This window comes from Hypanus sabinus, chromosome 22 (genome assembly GCF_030144855.1).
Source record: "Hypanus sabinus isolate sHypSab1 chromosome 22, sHypSab1.hap1, whole genome shotgun sequence".
Lineage (NCBI taxonomy): Eukaryota > Metazoa > Chordata > Chondrichthyes > Myliobatiformes > Dasyatidae > Hypanus > Hypanus sabinus.
In genome coordinates this window covers 64,064,494-64,088,195 of record NC_082727.1, presented here as the reverse complement: position 1 = coordinate 64,088,195, position 23,702 = coordinate 64,064,494, and the positions used below count along the sequence as shown (strand labels likewise).

The 23,702-nt window shown below is 38.7% G+C and overlaps 1 protein-coding gene across 6 annotated transcripts in view; it reads left to right on the top strand.

The window, feature by feature from the left end:
* Nucleotides 1-23,702, top strand: part of atp6v1ba (ATPase, H+ transporting, lysosomal, V1 subunit B, member a) — a 113,503-nt gene that overhangs the window by 84,585 nt on the left and 5,216 nt on the right. For all 6 annotated transcript variants that reach the window (XM_059947940.1, XM_059947934.1, XM_059947936.1 and 3 more), the window contains 4 exons: nt 5,875-5,972; nt 8,682-8,805; nt 18,486-18,636; nt 20,604-20,686. In XM_059947940.1, the coding sequence (XP_059803923.1) occupies nt 5,875-5,972; nt 8,682-8,805; nt 18,486-18,636; nt 20,604-20,686 (456 nt within the window). The remainder of the gene's footprint in view (nt 1-5,874; nt 5,973-8,681; nt 8,806-18,485; nt 18,637-20,603; nt 20,687-23,702) is intronic.

Below are 23,702 nucleotides of genomic sequence, written 5' to 3'. Positions count from 1 at the left end.
CCTTTCTTCTGCCTCTCTTCCTTCTGGTAAGAGTGGAATGACATTTGCAATTTTCCAGTCTTCTAGAACCATTCCAGAGTCTAGTGATTCTTGAAAGATCGTTACTAATGCCGCCATGATCTCTTCAGCCACCTCTTTCAGAACCCTTGGGTGTACACCATCTGGGCCAGGAGACATTCAACTCACAGACCTCTGTTGATACCCCTGCCCCCCCTTACCCCATCCCTATCTATAATTTTAGTCTGGTTCTCTTTCTCTTTCCCCCCTCACTGTAATCTCCCCCGGCCCTACCTTTCTTTCTCTTTTATTTCCCATAATTCTCCACCTTTCCCCTAGCCCATTTCTTTCCAGCCTATCACTTCCCAGCTCTCTACTCCATCCCTCCCCCCACTTCTTATCCCCCCTCAACCATCCCATGTTACTTCATTCCTGATGAAGGGTTTTGGCCCGAAACGTCGTCACTACCTCCTCCCATAGATGCTGTCTGGCCTGCTGAGTTCTGCCAGCATTTTGTGTTTTTATTTATTTCCAGCATTTGCAGATTCACTCATGTTACCTTTAAATATTGAAAGACCTTGATAAAGTTGATGTGGAGAGGATGTTTCCTATGGTGAGGGAGTCTAGCACCAAAGGACACAACCTCAGAATAGAGGGACATCCAATTTGAACAGAGATGAGAAAAATTTCTTTAGCCATGGTGGCAAATCTGTGGAGTTCATTGCCACAGATGACTGTGCAGGTCAAATCATTGGGTTTATTTAAGATGGTGGTTGATATGTTCTTGATTAATCAGAGCATCAACGATTACAGGAGAGTGCAGGATAATGGGTTGAGAAGGATAATAAATCAGCCACGGTGGAATGGTGGAGCAGACTTGATGGCCTGAACGTCTTAATAATTTGTTTTATGGTGTTATAAAGGCCTCAAACCTAGCACATAATGCCTAGGTCTACCATGCAGCAGTGATCCTTGTCCTGCATACTCTGAGACGTCCAGGCACCTCAGAGTAGTAAAATGATCATAGTAAATCTGTCTCCATAAAATTTGTCTAAGTCCACTGTTAGAACTAATGTCAGTGTCTTCTCACAGACTAACCTCACATCCCTGGCCAACATTCTCATTGCTGAGGCCATAATTGTTTTAGGTCAGCTCTAATAACAGGCCACGTATTTTATTTATTTTGGTGTCTAAATTGTATATAATTAGTATTCAAATAACTTTAATTTGTTATTTGTAATGTACTGTGCTGCTTCAAAAAGCTAATTTTCATAACGTTTATACCCTGTGTATGTCTGCCCATGAACTTGAACTTCTCATTTGCATACTTAATTTTAGACTACTGAAAACAAATTAAATTCCAAGTTCAATCATGGCAAAAGATTATCATGTCTATCAGAAGAAATGATTCAAGGGTATTCAGGAAGCTTTCTAGTATAACCCCTTGCCCATAATCCTTGCATTCAGGATTAAGAATGTTGGACTCCTTTAGGCCCATTCTAGTATAAATGGGAAAGTCGGGTGCTGTCTCTCAACAATTCAGCTGATCAAGCACCTGGTCTACCTATGGACAGAGTCTTGAGTTGCACATTGACTTCATTGCCTACCACTTCACCTACCAAACTGGAAAAGGTACGGTTTTACACATGTCGAGATCTCAATGGCATTTTAAATGCTTTGCTTGTGATGGATGTGGTGAGCTGCAACCTATTTGCCTTTTCTCCTGGATCCAGGTGAAGATTTAGAATGCAAAAAGTTTGCTGAGTTTCTTGGTCAACTCTGTCAACTTGTGGAGCAATGATAAACTTACATATACATAAGCTATTAATGCTTTAAATTAATTATGAGTACAAGTAAAATAATCCAAAATTATGCCACATCCAAAATTTCTTTTAAGTATAATCAATTGGAAAATTTAACCCATCTCCTGTAAAACCAAGTAGTATTGTAGTGCACATGTCTTCCTTTGGATGCCCTCCATTCTATAGTTCGGCAGATGAGTTTAGTAATTTTTAATTCCCAGAGTCTTGTTAATAGTCTTTTATGTAATTTTGCATTTATCCTTACTAATCCCAGTTTCTTGTGATAATTTAGAGACTAGTTAGGACCTGATCATTTTGCTCATGACACTTGTTCACCATGTCAGGGATCTTAATTTGTGGCTTTTTGTAATCATAAATCTGTAAATTATACCGTAGAGAGAACCATTAGACATCCCCCAAGCTATTGTAATTCTATTTTGCAGCTTTTGTCTGTAGCTTGGTTGATAATGGCTAGCTAATTATCAGGAATACCATGCAGAGTTTTGAACTCCTATTTGAGGAAGGATATAAATGTTGAGAAGCCATTCAGAGAAGATTTGGTGGACTGAAACTTTAAAAATGTAGATTATCTTATAAGATACAGGTGTTCCCCCCCCCCCCCCCACTTACAAAGGTGGAGCATTCCTTTGAAACTTTTCTTAAGCTGAAATGGCGTAGAAGTGAAGAACCATTAATTTATATGGGAAAAATTTTCGTAAAAATGAAAATCCTCTTTGTAATGCGATAAAAAGTTACTAGTGTTGGTCTTTTGTAAAAGTGAAGTGGTATAAAGCGAACAATCGTAAAGCGGGGGACACCTGTATTTGGACAGTCTAGGTTTGTAGCTGCTAAAGCAGCTACCTGGGGTCCATGAACCCCTGGTTACTGGTAGAGTTCTGTGGCATAAAAAGGTTGAGAACATCTTTGCTAAAGGTTTGCAGCCCTTAAAGGGTGTTCAGTGCAGTCTTTGACTGTATTATACTTGATAAGTAAGGGGTTGAAAGTTTTACTGTAGGTGAGTTTGTAGTGAGGTCAGTCATGATCTTATGGAATTGTAGAGCATGTTTGAAGGACTGAGTGGCCTTTTAGAAAGTACTTAATTAATCCAGATACTATTTTAAATGTATTGAATGTTTCTACCCCTTTTTAACAAAATGAGTTCCACACCAACTCTCACTTCCTCTCAAATGATCACTAATTAAATTTAGTGGTGTCTACTTTAATAATTTACCCCTCTGGTGAGGAAAACAGGACCATTAATATTTATTGTTCTATAATTTTACCCTCTACCTTTGTTCCAAAGCTATTAATCCCTACCCAGCCTAGCCATTGTCCCCCAAAGCATTGCAACTTTTACAGTATCAACACAATCTGCTCTCCCATCCTTTTAAGCAACACACACAAAATACTGGTGAAAAGCAGCTGGCCAGGCAGCATCTACAGGAAGAAGTACAGTCAACATTTCAGGCCGAGACCCCTCGTCAGGACTAACTGAACGAAAAGATAGTAAGAGATTTGAAAATGCGAAGGGGAGGGGGAAATCTGAAATGATAGGAGAAGACAAGAAGGGGAGGGGTGAAGCTAAGAGCTGGAAAGTTGAATGGCAAAAGGGATACACAGCAGGAGAAGGGAAAGGATCATGGGACGGGATGCCTCGGGAGAAAGAAAGGGGGAGGGTAGCACCAGAGGGAGATGGAGAATAGGCAAGGGGTGACTGTGAGAGGGGCAGAGAAAGAAAAACAAGGAGGGGGAAATAAATAAATAACTAAAGAAGGAATGGGATAAGAAGGGGAGGAGGGGCATTAATGGAAGTAGAGAAATCAATGTTTATGCCATCAGATTGGAGGCTACCCAGCCGGTATATAAGGTGTTGTTCCTCCAACCTGAGTGTGGCTTCATCTTGACAGTAGAGGAGGCCATGGATAGACATATCAGAATGGGAATGATGTCAAAGACGGATCGACCCAAAGCAATAGCGCAAGGTACCACAAATTCAATAAAACCATAAAACGAGCAATACTTCATCAAACTTCACTTTTTATTCATAGCATGCTATGGGGAAATTACAGACTGATCTCCCAAAGAGACAGTCTGGACACTGCCCACCCCCGAACACAATTCCACACAATTTATTACATTGATCATTACAGGAAATATTATAATTACACAAGTTAATACAGTTTTAGAATAGTTTCACTCACATGCTAAGATACAATTAGATGTAAAATCATTATTGGTTAGTTATAATTATTTCTGCCAAGACGAGTCTGGATACAACTTCCTCATATTGGCACCTCCCCCTGACACTTCCCCCCCCCCCCCCTTCTCTCAAACGTTCTGTCCCATATTTAGTTATGCCTTGAGATGCCCCTTCAAGCGTACTATACCCATATTTAGTTATGCTTAGTACTTTTAGAGAACAATGCCTAGTGCATCACCTGTTGACGGGTAGATTTTCTTTCTGACTGCTCAGTAACATAGGTACCTATAAGACAATTGATCATAAGCTAATCATACCCCTTAATCCATTCCCCCATCTACCTAAGTTTACCTTTCCCTTCAATAATGGGACGTGGAATTAAAATGTGTGGGCACTGGGAGATCCTGCTTTCTCTGGCGAACAGAGCATAGGTGTTCAGCGAAACGGTCTCCCAGTCTGCATTGGGTCTCACCAATTTTTAAAAGGCCACACTGGGAGCACCGGACGCAGTATACCACACCAGCCGACTCACAGGTGAAGTGTCACCTCACGTGGAAGAACTGTCTGGGGCCCTGAATGGTGGTGAGGGAGGAAGTGTAAGGGCTGGTGTAGCATTTGTTCCACTTACAAGGATAAGTGCCAGGGGGGAGATTGGTGGGATGGGATGGGGGTGATGAATGGACAAGGGAGTCGCATAGAGAGCGATCCCTGCAGAAAGCAGAAAGGGAGGGAGGGAAAAATGTGCTTGGTAGTGGGATCCCGTTGGAGGTGGCGGAAGTTACAGAGAATTATATGTTGGACCCAGAGGCTGGTGAGGTGGTAGGTGAGGACAAGGGGAACCCTATCCCGAGTGGGGTGGCAGCAGGATGAGGCAAGAGCAGATGTGCATGAAATGGGAGAGATGCATTTGAGAGCAGAATTGATGGTGGATGAAGGGAAGCCCCTTTCTTTAAAAAAGGAAGACATCTCCTTTGTCCTGGAATGAAAAGCCTCATCCTAAGAGCAGATGCGGCGGAGATGGAGGAATTGTGAGAAGGGGATAGCATTTTTGCGAGAGACGGGGTGGGAAGAGAAATAGTCCAGGTAACTGTGAGAGTCTGTAGGCTTATAGTAGATACCAGTAGATAGGCTGTCTCCAGAGATGGAAACAGAAAGATCAAGAAAGATTGACTTGATGGATACCTGTATAGGCTTGGAACATGGATTGTTCTACAAAGCCAACAAAAAGGCAGGCATAGCTGGGACAAACCATGGGCAAAAACCATGGGTATGGGCAAACCATACGGGTGCCCATGGCTACACCTTTGGTTTGGAGGAAGTGGGCGGAGCCAAACGAGAAATTATTGAGAGTAAGGACTAATTCCGTTATGAGGATGGGAGTGGTGGTAGAGGGGAATTGGTTAGGTCTGGAATTCAAAAAGAAGCAGAGAGCTCTGAGACCTTCCTGGTGGGGGATGGAGGTATATAGGGACTGGATATCCATGGTGAAAATAAGGCGGTGGGGGCCAGGGAACTTAAAATCATTGAATAACTTCAAAGCGTAAGAAGTGTCATGAACGTAGGTGGGAAAGATTTGAACAAGGGGGGATAAAACAGTGTCAAGATATGCAGAAATAAGTTTGGTGGGGCAGGAGCAAGCTGAGACAATGGGTCTACCTGGACAGGCAGGTTTGTGGATCTTGGGTAGGAGGTAGAAACAGAAACTCCTATCCATTTGGTGCTTTTATGTTCTTGCCTCTTTTAACTTCTTTTTTTGACTTGCATGTTTAACGTTTAGGTCTAACATAAAATTAGCCAAATTTGGCCCCTGTTTTGAACACATGTATTTGGTTTTACCCGTTAATATGTTTTGAACACTTTTATTCTGTTTAACAGGTTAATATGGAAACAGCAAGATTCTTTAAATCTGACTTTGAAGAAAATGGATCAATGGACAACGTCTGTCTGTTTTTGAATCTTGCTAATGACCCAACGTAAGTAGTTGCAGCGGTTTGCTGTATGAATTAGACAGGTATCTGCAATAATGGGCATTGCCCAGTTTTAAAAGATGGTAAATGCCTCACTTTATTGTGGAAAACAGCAGAGCAATTGATAGTCATCTTGGCTTTATTCTTATCTCAGCTTTTTTGTCATACACTGGTATATCCCAGAAATATACAGGATATTACTTTAGCCTGGTACAACTCATTGATATTACCACATTTAGAAAATAACTGATTTAGTTTCTGAGTCTTAAAGGACATTAACAAACTGATCAAATCAAGCCTTCGAACTGTTCTGATAGAAGAATTAGAAAAGAACTATTTACTTCAAGTATGTTGATTGGATTTAGATAGGAGTCTTAAGAATATTTGAGGTGGAAAGAGGCATCCATGCAGCCCATGTTTGCTCTGCTGTTCAGTAGGATTGCATCTAATCTTCTAACTCACTGCTGCTTTCCTGCACTAACCTTTTTCAGTGACTTAACTTAGTTAATGTTTTTCAAAGTGTGACATCTGAGATACTGGAACTTGGGACCAAGACATTAGGACCAAAGAGATGCTTTGAAAGGCCTCAGAGCAAAGTAAATATGGTAGATTAGAAAAATATTTTGTAGGGAAGTGTCCTACAATCAACCATCTTCAGCTGCTTCATCAAGGACTTTCCTTCTGTCATAAGCTCAGAAGTGGGGATGTTCGCAGATGACTACACAATGTTCTGCACCATTCGTGACCCCTCAGATAGTGACACAGTTTATATCAAATGCAGTAGGACCTGGGACAATATTCAGACTTGGGCTGACAAGTGGCAAGTAACATACGAGCCATGCAAGTGTTAGGCAATGACCGTCTCTAACGAGAGAGGCTCTAACCATCATCCTTTGACAGTCAGTGGCATCACCATCACTGAATCCCTGCTATCAACATCCAGGTGGTTACCATTGAGATGAAACAGAACTGGTCTAGCCATATAAACTTAGTAGCTACCAGAACAGGTCAAAGGCTAGGAATCCTGTGGCGTATAACTCACCTCCTGACTCCCCCAAGCCTATCCACCATCTAGAAAGCTCAGGTCAGGAGTGCAATATAATATTTGCCTGGATGAGTGCAGCTGTATTAACACTCAAAAGGTTGATAGCATTGAGTACAAGGCAGCCTGCTTGATTGGTACCACTTCCACAAGCATCCAATCCCTCCACCGTCGATGAGCAGTTGCAGCAGTGTGTACTATCTACAAGGTGCACTGCAACAACACACCAAAGTTCTTAAGGCAGCACCTTCCCAGACCCATAACCACTACTACCATTTAGAAGGACGAGGACAGCAGATACCTGGGAACACCATCACTTGGAAATTCCCCTCCAAGTCTCTCACCATCCTGACCTGGAAGCATATCAGTGTTGCTTCATTGTCACTTGGTCAAAATCATGGAATTCCCTCCTTAACAGCACTGTGGGTGTGATCACACCTCAAGGACTGCAGAAGTTAAAGAAGGCAGCTCATCAGCAGTTTCTTGAGGGCATCTAGGGATAGGCAATAAATGCTGGCTTAGCCTGCAATGCCCACACCCCGTAAATGAATTAGAGAAAAAAAATCTATGTATTTTTATATGTGTGTGTACAGACAGACACAGAAAGAAAGAAAGAAAGAGAGACACACACAGACACAAAAAAGGAATATATACTAAAAAATACACTCAAATGGTTCAGCCTTGGTTGGAATGGACTATTTAATTTTGTTACTTGATCAAAGGAAAAGGATTATAATGCCAAAATAAAAAGCAGTAAATTTTCAAGATTTGGGAAAGGATAATCAGGCTGTAATAAGGGAAAGCAGAGTAAAGATAGTAGGCTAGAGAAAAATATTGGGCACTATGGTAGCATAGTGGTTAGCATGATGCAATTACAGCTTGGGACATGGAAGTTCAGAGTTCAATCCGGGTGTCATCTTTAAGGAGTTTATATGTCCTCCCCATGGAATACATGGATTTTTTCCAGGTGCTCTGGTTTCTTCCCAAGGTCCGAAGACATACCAGTTGGTAGATTAATTGGTCATTGTAAATTGTCCTGTAATTAGGCTATGATTAAGTTGGGGGTTGGTGGGCAGCATAGCTCAAAGAGCGAAAAGGGCCTATTCTGCACACTAAATAATTATATAAAATAACCTCTTAAGAGTTGAAGATGTGGTACTTGAGTTGCCTACTTCTGTTTGCTGTACTACTAGTGTGGAAATAGAAAATTAGAAGAGAGATTTAGAGGTTTAGGGCCTTTGAGGCTAAAGGATTGTAAATTTTAAAATTGGGCCCAGAGTCAGTAACAAACCCGGGGGCAATCAGTCAAATGGCTTTGCACACTGTATGATTTTTGACTCTGGTTTAATTTTTCATTGAAATTAAATAGATTATTGCAGTCAAAAATGTGGTATTGATAGTTTTAAAGTTTTACTTCTGGACCACTCGTTTTTGCTAACTCCAGTATTTTGAGTTGAATGTCAATTTTCCAGTATGGTGAAACAAATTTAAAGTGAATTACCCAATAGAAAGGTCTGTCTTAAAGAGGTTAGCCTCTGGACTTGTTCTCAACTATCTCAGCTGCAATACAATACTATATTTTGCATGTATGTGCAGAAAAATTCTGAAGTGTTTACACTCTAGGACTAGCAAAAGTACTGTAGACATTGATAGTTAAATTTGTTTTTCAACAGCATTGAACGCATTATTACCCCCCGTCTTGCACTGACCGCTGCAGAATACCTTGCTTACCAATGTGAAAAACATGTGCTGGTTATCTTAACAGACATGAGTTCTTATGCTGAAGCTCTGAGAGAGGTATGTGTTTTATTTTCTCCCAAAATATTTATCCTGATGTTGGATGGCCTACAAGGACTCATAGAGAGTCCAGAGTGAGAAGGCATGGTCTCAGAATAAGGGGATGCCCATTTAAAATGAAAATGAGGCAGTATTTTGTTTGGTTTAGATTTTATAACTCCATACCACTTGAAAGAATTGGGTGCAAAGTGCTTGGGTATATTTAAAGTTGAGATAGATTTCTAATTAGTAAGGTAATCGATATCTAAGGAATGGGCAGGAGAGTGGATTTGGGAATGCTTGGAACAGTAATGTCACTAATGAATGAAAGAGTAGGCTCTAGGTGCTGATTGGCCTATTCTACTAATTTCATTTGAAGATACAGCATGGAATAGGTCCTTTTCTTTCTTTCTAAATCTTTTTATTAGTATTAGTAATATGGACAGAATAGAAATGATATATTGATAAAGAAATTACCAACATACACATTCCATTACATATAAAAAAAACATACATAATAGTTACAATATATATGAGTTTACCAAGACCTAAGCCATAAGATATATGTATGGACATAGTAAATCTAAATATTTCATAATGTATAATATAAAGAAAACAGAAAAGGAAAGGAAAAAAAAACAAAAAAAAATTTTATAATGCAAAACTAGCTAATCTAATAACTATAACTAATAAGTAATAAAAAAAGAAACAAAAAAAAGAGAAGGAAAAAAAAAGGGGGGGCTGTTTATAATATCTCACAAAAATAAGTATTCATCAATGCCGTCACTTCCGGTCCTCTCAAAATACATAAGCTAAAAGCTGGGAAATCAAATGAACTTGGCACAGGGTCATATTACATCATATGAAAATGTTGAATAAATGGTCTCCATAACTTTTCAAATTTAATAGAAGTCTCAAAAGTACCACTTCTAATTTTTTCTAAATTTAAACATAACATAGTTTGAGAGAACCAATTAAATACAGTGGGAGGATCAATTTCTTTCCAATTCAACAATATAGATCTTCTAGTCATCAGAGTTAGAAATGCAATCATTCGACGGGCTGAAGAAGATAAATGCAGTGAGTCTAACATTGGTAAACCAAAAATTGCGGTAATAGGATGAGGTTGTAAATCGATATTCAAAACCGCAGAAATAATATCAAAAATATCTTTCCAATATTTCTCCAAAAATGAACACGACCAAAACATATGAGTTAAAGACGCAATTTCAGAATGACATCTATCACAAATAGGACTTATATGAGAGTAAAAACGAGCTAATTTATCCTTGGACATATGGGCCCTATGTACGACCTTAAATTGTATTAGTGAATGTTTGGCACATAACGATGATGTATTAACTAATTGAAGAATTCTATCCCAATTCTCACAAGAAATACTAAAACTAAGCTCTCTTTCCCAATCCTTTTTAGTCTTATAAAGAGGCTCTGAACGTATCTTCATAATTATATTATAAAGTTTTGAAATAAGCCCTTTTTGAAAAGGGTCTAATTCAAATAAACTCTCCAAAGTATCTGAAGGCACAAAATTTGGAAAAGTAGAGAGTACAGAACTTAAAAAATGTCTAGTCTGTAAATATCTAAAAAAATGAAATCTCGGCAAGTTATATTTGTTGGATATTTGCTCAAAAGACATGAAACAATTATCTAAAAATAAACCAGAAAATCTTAGTAATCCCTTAGTTTTCCAAGCCGAATAAGCTTGATCTATAATGGAAGGGTGAAAAAAACAATTAGATACAATAGGACTCTTTAAAACGAATTGAGTCAACCCAAAAAATCTCCGAAATTGAAACCATATACGCAAAGTATGTTTAACTATCGGGTTGTCAATTCGTTTCGGCAATTTAGAAAGAGCAAAAGGGAGAGAAGTCCCTAAAATAGAACCCAGAGCATAAGCTGATACCGATTTAGTTTCTAAACTCACCCAACAAGGGCCAAAAGATCCACCCCCATCTTTCAACCAACATAACAAATATCTAATATTAACTGCCCAATAGTAAAATCTGAAATTAGGTAATGCTAACCCACCTTCCTTTTTTGTCTTCTGTAAATATGTTTTACCTAACCTGGGATTTTTATTCTGCCATATATATGAAGAAATTTTAGAGTCAACATTAGTAAAAAAAGATTTCGGGATAAAAATTGGTATCGCTTGAAAAATATATAAAAACTTAGGTAAAATAACCATCTTAATAGCATTAATCCTACCTATTAGGGATAAAGACAGAGGTGACCACCTAGTAAACAAACCTTTAATCTGATCAATTAAGGGTAAAAAATTAAATCTAAATAAATCTTTATGGTTTTTTGTGATTTTGATCCCTAAATAAGTAAAAAAGTCATTAACTAATTTAAAAGGTAAATTTCCATAAATTGGGACCCGTTTATTCAATGGAAACAATTCACTTTTATTAAGATTTAACCTATACCCAGAAAACTCACTAAATTGAGCCAATAATGATAAAACTGCTGGAATGGATTTCTCCGGGTTAGAAATGAATAGTAATAAATCATCTGCATACAAAGATACCTTATGAATATCTGTCCCACGATTAATACCCAAAATATCCTGTGATTGTCTGATGGCAATTGCCAAAGGTTCTAAGGCAATGTTAAATAGTAATGGACTAAGAGGACATCCCTGTCTAGTGCCCCGAAACAGGCGAAAAAAGGGAGATCTTTGATTATTGGTAAACACTGAGGCTACTGGAGTATGATAAATCAATTTAATCCATGATATAAATATCGGACTAAAATTAAACTTCTCCAACACATTAAATAAGTAAGGCCATTCAACTCTGTCAAATGCTTTCTCCGCATCTAATGAAATCACGCATTCTGAAGTATCATGTGAGGGAGTATAAACAATATTCAACAATCTCCTAATGTTAAAAAAAGAATAACGATTTTTAATAAAGCCAGTTTGATCATCTGAAATAATTTTGGGTAATACCTTCTCCAATCTAGATGCCAGTAACTTGGAAAAAATCTTGGAGTCTACATTCAATAAAGATATAGGTCTATAAGAAGCACAGTTAGTAGGGTCTTTATCTTTCTTCAATATTAAAGAAATGGAAGCTCTATAAAAAGATTGTGGCAAATTCCCTAATCTAATGGCTTCCTCAAAAACCTTACCTAACCAAGGGGAAAGAATAGCGGAAAAAAATTTTAAAAATTCAACTGTATAACCATCTGGACCCAGTGCTTTCCCAGAATTCATTGAGGAAATAGCCCCTTTAATTTCTACATCCGTAATAGGAGTATCCAATATCAAAAGATCATCAGATGATAACCTTGGAAAATTTAATTTTCCAAGAAAATCAGACATGGTATTATAATCTTGAGGAAATTCAGATTGATACAGGGAGGTATAGAAATCTTGAAATGCCTTATTTATCTCATCATGATTAACTGTCAGATTCCCATTCTGCTGACCAATCTTAGTGATTTGACGTTTAACCAAAGCATTCTTCAATTGACTAGCTAACAGTTTACCAGATTTATCACTATGTATATAAAAATCAGATTTAGTTTTCATTAATTGATTTTCAATCGAGGATGTAAGTAATAAACTATGTTCCATTTGAAGTTCAACCCTTTGTTTGTAAAGCTCCTTACTAGGAGCAATCGAATATTTCTTATCAATCTGTTTAATTTTATCAACCAATAAAAGAGTTTCCATCTTGATACGTTTCCTCAAACAAACAGAATAAGAAATAATCTGTCCACGTATATAAGCTTTAAAAGTGTCCCAAAGTGTTCCACAGGAAATATCATCTGTAGAATTAGTTGAGAAGAAGAAGTCGATCTGCTCCTCCATAAATTTTATAAACTCAGAGTCTTGCAACAAGGTAGTCAAATCGCCATTGTCTAGCATTAGAAGCTGTATCCGTAAATTTCATAGAAAGTAATAACGGAGCATGATCAGAGATAGCTATAATATCATAGTTACAACCGATTACCAATGGAATAAAACAAGAGTCTACAAAAAAATAATCAATTCTTGAATAAGAGTGATAAACGTGAGAAAAAAGAAAACTCTTTGTCATTAGGATACCGGAATCTCCAAATATCAAAAACTCCATTGTCAGTCAAAAAAGAGTTAATACAAGTGGCCGACTTATTAGGTAAAGTCTGAATAGATAAAGATTTATCCATCAGAGGATTTAAACAACAATTAAAGTCACCACCCATTATTAACTTATATTCGTTTAGATTGGGTAAAGAAGTAAATAAAGACTTAAAAAAGTCAGGACAATCCACATTTGGAGCATAAACGTTAACCAAAGCAACCTTTTTATTACAAAGTAAACCCGTAATTAACAAAAATCTGCCATTCGGATCCGAAAAAATATCATGTTGAACAAATGAAATAGAGGAGTCAATAAAAATTGAAACTCCTTTTACGTTAGCATTCGAATTTGCGTGATACTGTTGACCCCGCCAAAATCTAAAAAAACGAAATTTGTCCTCCCTCCTCACAAGAGTTTCTTGTACAAAAATGATATGAGCATTAAGTCTTTGGAATACTTTGAAAATCTTCTTTCGTTTAATTGGATGATTTAAACCATTAGTATTCCAAGACACAAAATTAATGGTCTGAGCCATAATTCTATAATCAACCCTTTGGTATAAAAAGGGTTAACCAACTTATAAACTCATGCACCCGGAAGAGGAACAAAAGTAGTGAGAAGACCCGGAAGTGACGACAACACAGACATATTTGAAGTTCAAAAACAGCCCAAATAAAAAAACTAACACAAACTGGTACAAAAAAAATAGAATTAGAAAACAGACCATCCCCCCACCCCCCGAGAAAAAGAGAAAAAGCAAAAATATGACAAAAAGAGAAAAAGTAAGACTAATCCTACCCCCATGTCAGCTGAAGAACACTCCATATAAAAAGGATATAAATAAAAGAATCACCCCAACTTTAAAAATTAAAATCGCTCTAATAAAAACCATATTTCTAAGTATAGTTAGTTGTAAAAAGAATAAAAATATAATCACTAAAAAAAAAACTTATAAATTGGGCTCTGGCCCAGACAAAACAAAAAATATTTAAGCTAAGATAAGCGATGCATTGTACGAAAGAAACGCGAAAAATATAAACATAACGCCATCTTAAGCAAAACCAAAAATCTTTTCCAAAAAACCACCATCTTAATCAAGGAAAAATTCACCTTCAAAGAATTAAAAATATACCTTCGAAGGAACAAAGTTAATAGACAAATATGTAGTTAAATGATTAAAGTGTATAAGGCAAAACAATTAATATGACGCAAACACACTTTAACTTAAGTATAAAGTGTAGGATGAACCTACACCAATAACCAAATTTTAATTCTGGTTTAAGAGATCGAGAAACATCTTACACGATCAGAATCGTTCATTTATTAGAGACTGGTGTCTGTAGCAGTAGGGAAGTTCTCCTCCAGATATTTTCTCGCTTCTGAAGTTGAAGTGAAAACCTGTCGTGGAGCATTCGACGGAGATATTCGAAGCTTCGCAGGGTATAGAAGCACAGGTTTCAGATTTTTCTCATAACATTCAGCCATCAACGGTTTAAAAAGAAGCCTTCTTTTTAAAAGGTCTGGACTAAAATCTTCGATCAGGCGGAAGCAAAATTCTTTGAATTTAATCATTCCTGCTCGACGAGAAGCTCTTATAAGTTGTTCTTTGTCATGTACATAATGGAACCGGACAATTACCACCGAAGGTTTGTCTGTAGCACTCGGTGATCGACGCCGAATTCTATGTGCCCAATCCAATAAAGGGGGGTTATTCGGAAAAATCGTCGGAAACGCTTCTTTTAAAAGTTGAGCAAAATATTTCGAAGGGTCATCTTTTTCTATGCCGTCTGGAAGACCAAGTATACGTAGGTTCTGTCTTCTGGACCGATTCTCAAAATCGTCACTCTTGGCTTTAAGGGCTTCCATCAGCTTAATGGTCGAAATTAAATCCTGTTGCAGTTTTCCAATAGTCAAATCTTGCTTCCGAGCATCTTCTTGCAGAGACGCAATAAGAGCTTGTTGCTGTTTAATTACTAAATCCGTCTTAACCATGTACTCTTGAAAAGCCTTTATATCTTCTTTAAAAAATTGTTGTAGTTCAGCAAATTTTTTATCCAAAACCTCCATAAACAATTCAAAAGTTAATTGAGTTTGTTGTGTCGGAGCCTGCTTTTTTTCGTTACCGTTCGGATTACGTCCGGGATCCCGTCCCTTAGACCTGAGAGACATTTCTGTTTGCATATCTTCAAAAGTTCACAACAAACTCTTGGCAGTAAATCCAAAAAAAAATGAATAAAGAAACTTTCGGTATAGGTAAAAATAGCTGAATAAGAGTGATCAAAGGTTAAAAAAAGTAAAGGTTATGGAGCGAATCCAAAACAGTACTCACTCCATGAGCGTCTCCAGCTGAGTTCCGTCCTTACGATGCTTTGAGCCGCACTACCCAGCAGCCCCAATTTAACCCTAACTTAATCATGGGACAATTTACAATTATCAATTAATCTATCCATTAAATCTTTGGATTGTAGGAGGAAAGTGGAGCACCCGGAGAAAGCCCACACATTCCACGGGGAGGACGTATAAACTCTTTACAGAGAGTGGTGGGATTGAACTCCGAACTCTGCCTCAAGCTGTAATGCGTTGCGCCAACTGCTACGTTACCGTGGTAGATGAAACAAAAATTGAGTTTGCTGCCAAAATCTGTGTTGTCTTCTCTGTTGTTATACAGAGAGCTCATGCTGTGCTAATTAAATGTAATCATGATTTTCTGTTAATAATTGCTACCTATAGAAAAACACTGCAGTACATGTGCCATGCAGCAAGATTCCTTAATCACCAAGTTTGGCATTCTGTGATGTTTGCTGAGGATGGCAATGGTTGGCGATCAACCAGAAAATGCCTCGTGGGTTCATCATCATTGTAGTGCTCATCCTTAGTACTGTATGGAAGTATTAGTTATAGTATGTGCTAACATTTGAAAAGGGCTTTCCTTATGAGAGATTCTGATTCATGCAAATGAATACCGCTTCAGTCAAGCTGATTTTTAGACTAACCTTTGAGTGTTTAATGGACATCTACCATACTATTGCTGAATACATAGTTTTGACAATTCAAAGGACATAAGCAGTCTCTCAATTTTATTAATGAAAGTCAAACATCGAGAGGGATTATTGGTATATTAACTACTGTGAACAGAGCATGAAAAGGTTTCCAGCTTGCTGAGTGTTCAGAACTTTGGTTCATTCTAGATTTTGGAAATAGAATAATTTTAATATTTTGTCAAGGAGAGCTACATTTGCAGAATGGAAACAAACAAGCATTCCCCAAGGATGTTTTGGGGGTGTTCGAGATCAGGAGTTCCCAAACTTTTTTATGCCATTGACCAATGCTACTTAGCAAGGGATCTGTAGACCCCAGGGTGTGAATCCTTGTTCTAGAAGAACTAGTGTGGAGTGTCACTTGCTTTATAAAGCAACAATTATACCAGTGCCTAAGAAGAATAATGTGGGCTTCCTTAATGACTATCGCCCAGTGGCTCTCACATCTGCAGTGATGAAATGTTTTGAGAGGTTGGTCATGACTAGACTGAGCTCCTGCCTCAGCAAGGACCTGGACCCTTGCAATTTGCCTATCGCCACAATAGGTCAACAGCAGATGCAATCTCAATGGTTCTGCACACGGCTTTAGACCACCTGGACAACACAAACACCTACGTCAGGATGCTGTTCACCGACTATAGCTCAGCATTTAACACCATCATTCCCACAATCCTGATTGAGAAGTTGCAGAACCTGGGCCTCTGTACCTCCCTCTGCAACTGGATCCTCGACTTCCTAACCGGAAGTTGACAGTCTGCGTGGATTGGTGATAACATATCCTCACTGACGATCAACACTGGCGCACCTCGGGTGTGTGCTTAGCCCACTGCTCTACTCTCTATATACACATGACTGTGTGGCTAGGCATAGCTCAAATACCATCTATAAATTTGATGGTACATCCATTGTTGGTAGAATCTCAGGTGGTAACGAGAGGGGTAACTGGAGTGAGATATGCCAACAAGTGGAGTGATGCTGCAGCAACAAACTGGCACTCAACATCAGTAAGACAAAAGAACTGATTGTGGATTTCCAGAAGGGTAAGACGAAGGAACATATACCAATCCTCGTAGAAGGATCAGAAGTGGAGAGAGTCAGCAGCTTCAAGTTCCTGGGTGTCAAGATCTCTGAGGATCTAACCTGGTTCCAACATATTGATATAGTTATAAGGAAGGCCTGAGGGCATCTATGCTTTATTAGGAGTTTAAAGAGATTTGGCATGTCAACAAAAACACTCAAAAACTTCTATAGTTGTACAGTGGAGAGCATTCTGACAGGCTGCATCACTGTCTGGTATAGAGGAACTACTGCACAGCATTGAAAAAAGCTGCAGAAGGTTGTAAATCTAGTTGGCTCCATCTTGGGTACTAACCTACAAAGTACCCAGGATATCTTCAGGGAGCGGCGTCTCAGAAAGGCAGCGTCCATTAGTAATGACCTCCAGCACACAAGGAATGCTCTTTTCTCACTGTTACCATCAGGTAGGAGGTACAGAAGCCTGAAGGCACACACTCAGCGATTCAGCAACGGCTTCTTCCCCTCTGCCATCCAATTCCTAAGTGGACGTTGAATCTTTGGACACTACCTCACTTTTTAAATATATATTATTTCTGTTTTTTGAATGAATTGCAAAATTTCTGTTTTTGCACATTTTTAAAAATCTATTCAATATACGTAATTGATTTATTTGTTTGTTTATTATTATATATTTTTTTTCTCTGCTTGATTATGTTTTGCATTGAACGCTGCTAAGTTAACAAATTTCATGTCACATGCCGGTGATAATAAACCTGATTCTGATTCCATTATCAAGAATGCATCTTCTTTGCAAGTTAGAATTTGTTTGGGAATGTCACCACAACCTTCACAAATCTTGTGAATATGGTGACATTAGCAAAATAGATAACTGAATGCTCTGCAGAGATTCTTATTCTACGTCTGATCTTCTCTGCTCTGTAGCTAATTGACCTGACTTCACCACACATTCATACCAGCTATCTTGGCTGCCTTTTATTTCAGATTTTTTGTATTACTATTTTAGTCTCCAAAGAAACTGCAGTGTTTGTAGACCCCATTATCCAGTGTTTACCATTGTTAAAAACACAAAATACTGGCAGAACTCAGCAGGCCAGACAGCATCTATGGGAGGAGGTAGTGACGACGTTTCGGGCTGAAACTCTTCCATCAGGTTCTTCATCACCTTTTACTTTCTTTCTCTCACTCTTTGCCTCTCCATTTGCATCCACCGATGCCTTTCCCACTCCACCTTCTGTTTAAAGAAGGCAGGACAAGCTGATTTGGCTGGTGCTAAAAGCATAAACCTCAAACCGACTCCTGATGAAGGGTTTCGGCCCGAAACATTGTCACTACCTCCTCCCATAGATGCTGTCTGGCCTGCTGAGTTCTGCCAGCATTTTGTGCTTTTATTTATTTCCAGTATCTGCAGATTCACTCGTTTACCATTGTTACTTTGTATTTCAACAATGACTATTTCATCAAGCAGAACTTGAAGTGATATGTAAATAGTTGGTATTAAAAGTTTACAAGTTGTTTATCTTTTCTTAAGGTTTCAGCAGCTCGAGAAGAAGTGCCTGGTCGTCGAGGTTTCCCTGGTTATATGTACACAGATCTGGCCACCATTTATGAACGAGCTGGACGTGTTGAGGGTAGAAATGGGTCCATCACACAGATTCCCATCCTCACTATGCCAAATGATGGTGAATATAGACAGTGTATTTTGATCTGATCCAGAAAAACAAATGTTAAACTTAAAAAAAAAGGTGTCATAAAGGTGTCAAAAAATGTATTCTATTTAATACATAGAAATGTGAAGTGATGCATTTGGGGGGGGAATGAGCGCAGGTAAAATAAATGAGACAATTTTAAGCACTGTGCAAGATAAAAAGGACAATCATTTCATCCAGCTGCTCTTGCTTCTTCCTTTCTTTGCACCTTTTACTTTCTTTCTGTCACTCTTTACCTCTCCATTTGCACCCACCGATGCCTTTCCCACTCCACCTTCTGTTTATAGAAGGCAGGACAAGCTGATTTGGCTGGTGCTAAAAGCATAAACCTCAATCCTGAAGAATGGCTTTGGCCCGAATCATTGACTGTTTATTTATTTCCATGGATGCTACCTGACCGGCTGAGTTCCTCCAGCATTTTGTGTGTGTTACTTTGAACCCAAAAAGTGTGATGATATTCTCAATCTCTCTTGCATACGTATTCATTTCTGAGCACCATCCCTTTGTCAAGATCTCAAGCCCTTGTAGAACAAGACAGCGGATAAGAGATGCCATTCAGATGTAGAGTCCTTAGGCCCAAGTGTCCATGCTGACCAAGATTCCTATCTAGGATGGTTCCATTTCTCCATGATTAGTCCATATCCCCTGAAATCTTTCCTATCCATGTACTTATCCAAGCACCTTATAAGTGTTAATGTGTTTGCTTTAATCACTTCATCTGGCAGCTCATTCCATCGAGCCTCTTATTAAATCTATCGTCTCTCACCTTAAACCTATGCCCCGCCCCACCCAACTCTGTGAAAAAGACTGCATAGTCATCCCATGTATACCAGTAATTTTATACACCTCTAAGATCATCCCTCATTCTCCTACACTTCCATAAAGAAAAGTCCCAACCTGCTCAAACTATTCATAATTTGGTCCATTGTAACATCCTTAAATCTCCTCTGCACTTTTTCCAGCTTAATGGCATTTTTCCTGTAGCAGAATGACCAAATCTGCACATGTAACATAATACTCCAATTTTATGTCACTGGAACCACATACTTGAACTCCAAGATCCCCAGGATTTTCCCCCTGTTGTACAATGCTTAGAGCAGCAGTTGGGTTCATTTCTTTGATGCAAAGAAGATTGAAGTAAGATAAATAGAACTGTTGAAAATTGAGTGTTTGTACAATTAGAATACTGTTTACATTGGAGGCAGCATGAAGATAGTCTCAGTAATTGAAGGACACATTTAATGTGCATCTGAAAATTAGAGGAAGATATTTTTAAAAATGCAGTTTATGATATGAACTATAATCTATTATTGCTATGGATCTGGATTTGATAGAAGGTTTCAAAGGGCAAATCTGTATGTGCTTGCAATAAATGATGTGCAAGGTATTGAGGTTGAATAAATCTTTTAAAGTTGTGGCTCTTAGTAATTGGTTTATTATTGTTACAACTACTAAGATACAGTGAAAAGCTTTTGTACGAATTCCATCCAGGCAGATCATTACACACACAAGTACATCAAGGTAGTACAAAGAAAAAAGAAACAGATTGCAGAATAGTATTACAGCTACAGAGAAAGTGCAGGGCAAGGGCATGACAAGGTAGTCTGAGAGATTAAGAGTTCAACTATATTGTTTGAGTTCCATTCAAGGATATTAAAACAGTGGGGTTGAAACTGTCCTTGACCTTGGTGGCAGGTGTTCTCAAGCTTTTGTATCTTGTACCCAATGTAAAGAGGAAGCAGAGTCACCTTATGACTTGAAGGCATCAAGTGCTCTATGGTTCTCTGGTAGAATTGACTGTAAATCCTGCCATTATCTTTTTTCTAAAATACATTTTTTAGATTGTGGAAGTGTGTATTGAGTACTGGCTAACCATTGAAAATTAAATGATTATCAAATAATTAACTGAATCACTGTATATCTGTTGCTATTTGTTGTAGATATTACCCATCCGATTCCTGATTTAACTGGATACATCACAGAAGGACAAGTCTATGTTGACCGGCAGTTACACAATAGACAGGTAACCAATTAGAAGGTATATTTTTAAAAGGTCTGTAAATTTGTGAAATTCATTTCCGGATGGAGCAGAACTGAAAAGGAAATAACTTTGGTTAGTTTTGTGAATCATTTTTATTCTGTTTACAGAAAGGAATTTTAAAAATTTGTTTACTTCATAACACTAGAGCTGAAGTTGTTATCTATGAGGAGACTGAATAAGCTAGCGTTCTTTAGAAAACAGGAAATTCACAGGAAATCTTTATCACGGTGAAAGCATTTCAGATGGTTGCTGTAGAGATTCCATTTTGAAAGAAAGGTCAGATTTAGAGGTCAAATTTTATACCATCACAAAAAAAAGTAGGGAATGCTGCAAATTTGTTTCAAGTCAAGTCACTTTTTTATTGTCACTTCGACCATAACTGCTGGTACAGTACACAGTAAAAACGAGACAGTGTTTTTCAGGACCATGGTGCTACATGAAGCAATACAAAAACTACACTGAACTACATAAAACAACACAAAAAACTACACTGGACTACAGAACTACCCAGGACTGCATAAAGTGCACAAAACAGTGCTGGGATTACAATAAATAATAAACAAGACAATAGGCACAGTAGAGGGCAGTAAGTTGCTGCCAGTCTAGTCTCTGGGAATTGAGGAGTCTGATAGCTTGGGGGAAGAAACTGTTACATAGTCTGGTCATGAGAGCCCGAATGCTCTGCTGCCTTTTCCCAGATAGCAGGAGGTAGAAGAGTTTGTATGAGAGGTGCATGGGGTCCTTCATAATGCTGTTTGTTTTGTGGATGCAGCGTGTGATGTAAATGGCTGTAATGGCAGGAAGAGAGACCCCGATGATCTCAGCTAACCTCACTATCCGCTGCAGGGTCTTGCAATCTGAGATGGTGCAATTTCCGAACCAGGCAGTGATGCAGCTGCTCAGGATGCTCTCAATACAACCCCTGTAGAATGTGGTGAGGATGGGGGATGGGTGATGGACTTTCCTCAGCCTTCGCAGAAAGTAGAGATGCTGCTGGGCTTTCTTTGCTATGGAGCTGGTGTTGAGGGACCAGATGAGATTCTCCGCCAGGTGAACACCAAGAAATTTGGTGCTCTTAACGATCTCTACCAAGGAGCCGTCGATGTTCAGCAGAGAGTGGTCGCTCCGTGCCTTCCTGAAGTCAACAACCATCTCTTTTGTTACATTCAGAGACAAGTTGTCTCTGAATTGTTCAGGGAACATGGTTAGAATATGGAAATAACCATCCGGTACTCAGGCAAATGAGCAGTCAAATAGAATCTGTTTGGTCTTTTCCCTAAAGTCACAGCATTCGCTGCAAATTAGATGTCCAGCCAATAGTGAAATGAACATTGGGACACCCCTTGTTGAAATAAGCACTTGTTCATTTGAACTCTGTAATGTGGAGACATGATTGAGAGAGATGAAAGAAATGAATGGTAACATTTAAACAGTTGTGTCTCTGAATACATTATTTTATAATAGTCAAACAGTACAATGATGCATACTTCATTTAATATGAAAACTATGCCTATAAAAAGTATTCAACCCTCTTCTCCTCCCCCCCAGAAGTATTGTTTTACAACATTGAAACAGTGTATTTAATCTAGCTTTTTTTATCAAAAGACTCTTGTATCAAAGTGAAAACAAGTCTCTACAAAGTAATCTAAATTAATTACAAATCTAAAACACAAAATAATTGATTGCATAAGTATTCAACTCCTTTAATTTGACATACCAAATCATCATTGGTGTAGTAAGTTGGTTTTAGAAGTCCTAAAATTAGTTAACTGGAGATCTGTTTTTGGAAACCTGTGACAAGTCAAAGTACAACACACACAAAATGCTGGTAGAACACAGCAGGCTAGGCAGCATCTATAGGGAGAAGCACTGTCGACGTTTTGGGCCAAGACCCTTCATCAGGGCTAACCGAAAGGAAAGATAGTAAGAGATTTGAAAGTAGAGGGAGAAGGGAGAAATGCGAAATGATAGGAGTAGACCGGACAGGGTGGGAACCCTTCTCCAGCTCTATATCACTTTCGCCAATCACCCTTCCAGCTCTTAGCTTCATCCCACCCCCTCTGGTCTTCTATCATTTCGCATTTCCCCCTCCCCCCTCTACTTTCAAATATCTTACTATCTTTCCTTTCGGTTAGTCCTGACGAAGGGTCTTGGCCCGAAACGTCGACAGTGCTTCTCCCTATAGATGCTGCCTAGCCTGCTGTGCTCTACCAGCATTTTGTGTGTGTTGTTGTTTGAATTTCCAGCATCTGCAGATTTCCTCGTGTTTGCTCTACAAATCAAAGTATTTCAATTGATAATAGTAAAAATACATCGGTATCTGTAAGGTCCAACTGCTGGTGAGTCAGTAAACCGGCAAAAACTACACCATGAAGACAAAAGAACACTCCAAGCAACTCCATGATAAGGTTAATTAAAAGCACAAGTCAGGAGATGGATACAAGAAAATTTCCAAATCACTGAATATCCCTTGGAGTACAGTTAAGTCAATCATCAAGAAATGGAAAGAATATGGCACAGCTGTCAATCTGCTTATAGCAAGCCATCCTCAAAAACTGAGTGACCGTGCAAGAAGGGGACCAGTGAGGGAGGCCACCATGAAACCTCTGACAACTCTGGAGGAGTTACAAGCTTCAGTGGCTGAGATGGGAGAGACTGTGCATACAACAACTGTTGCTAAGGTGCTTCACCAGTCACAGCTGTATGGGAGAGTGGCAAAGAGAAAGCCAGTGTTGGGGAAAAAATTTCTCATGAATTCTTTGCTAGTGTTTGTTCAAACGCATGTGGGAGACTCTGAGGTCAGCTGGAAGAAGGTTCTATGGTCTGATGAAACCAAAACTGAGCTTTTTGGCTTTCAGACTAAACACTATGTTGGCATAAGCCAAACACTGCACATTATCAAAAAACACACCATCCCTACCATGAAGCATGGTGGTGGCTGCATCATGCTCTGCGGTTGCTACATTGCACTAGGCCCAAGAAGACTTGTAAAGGTAGA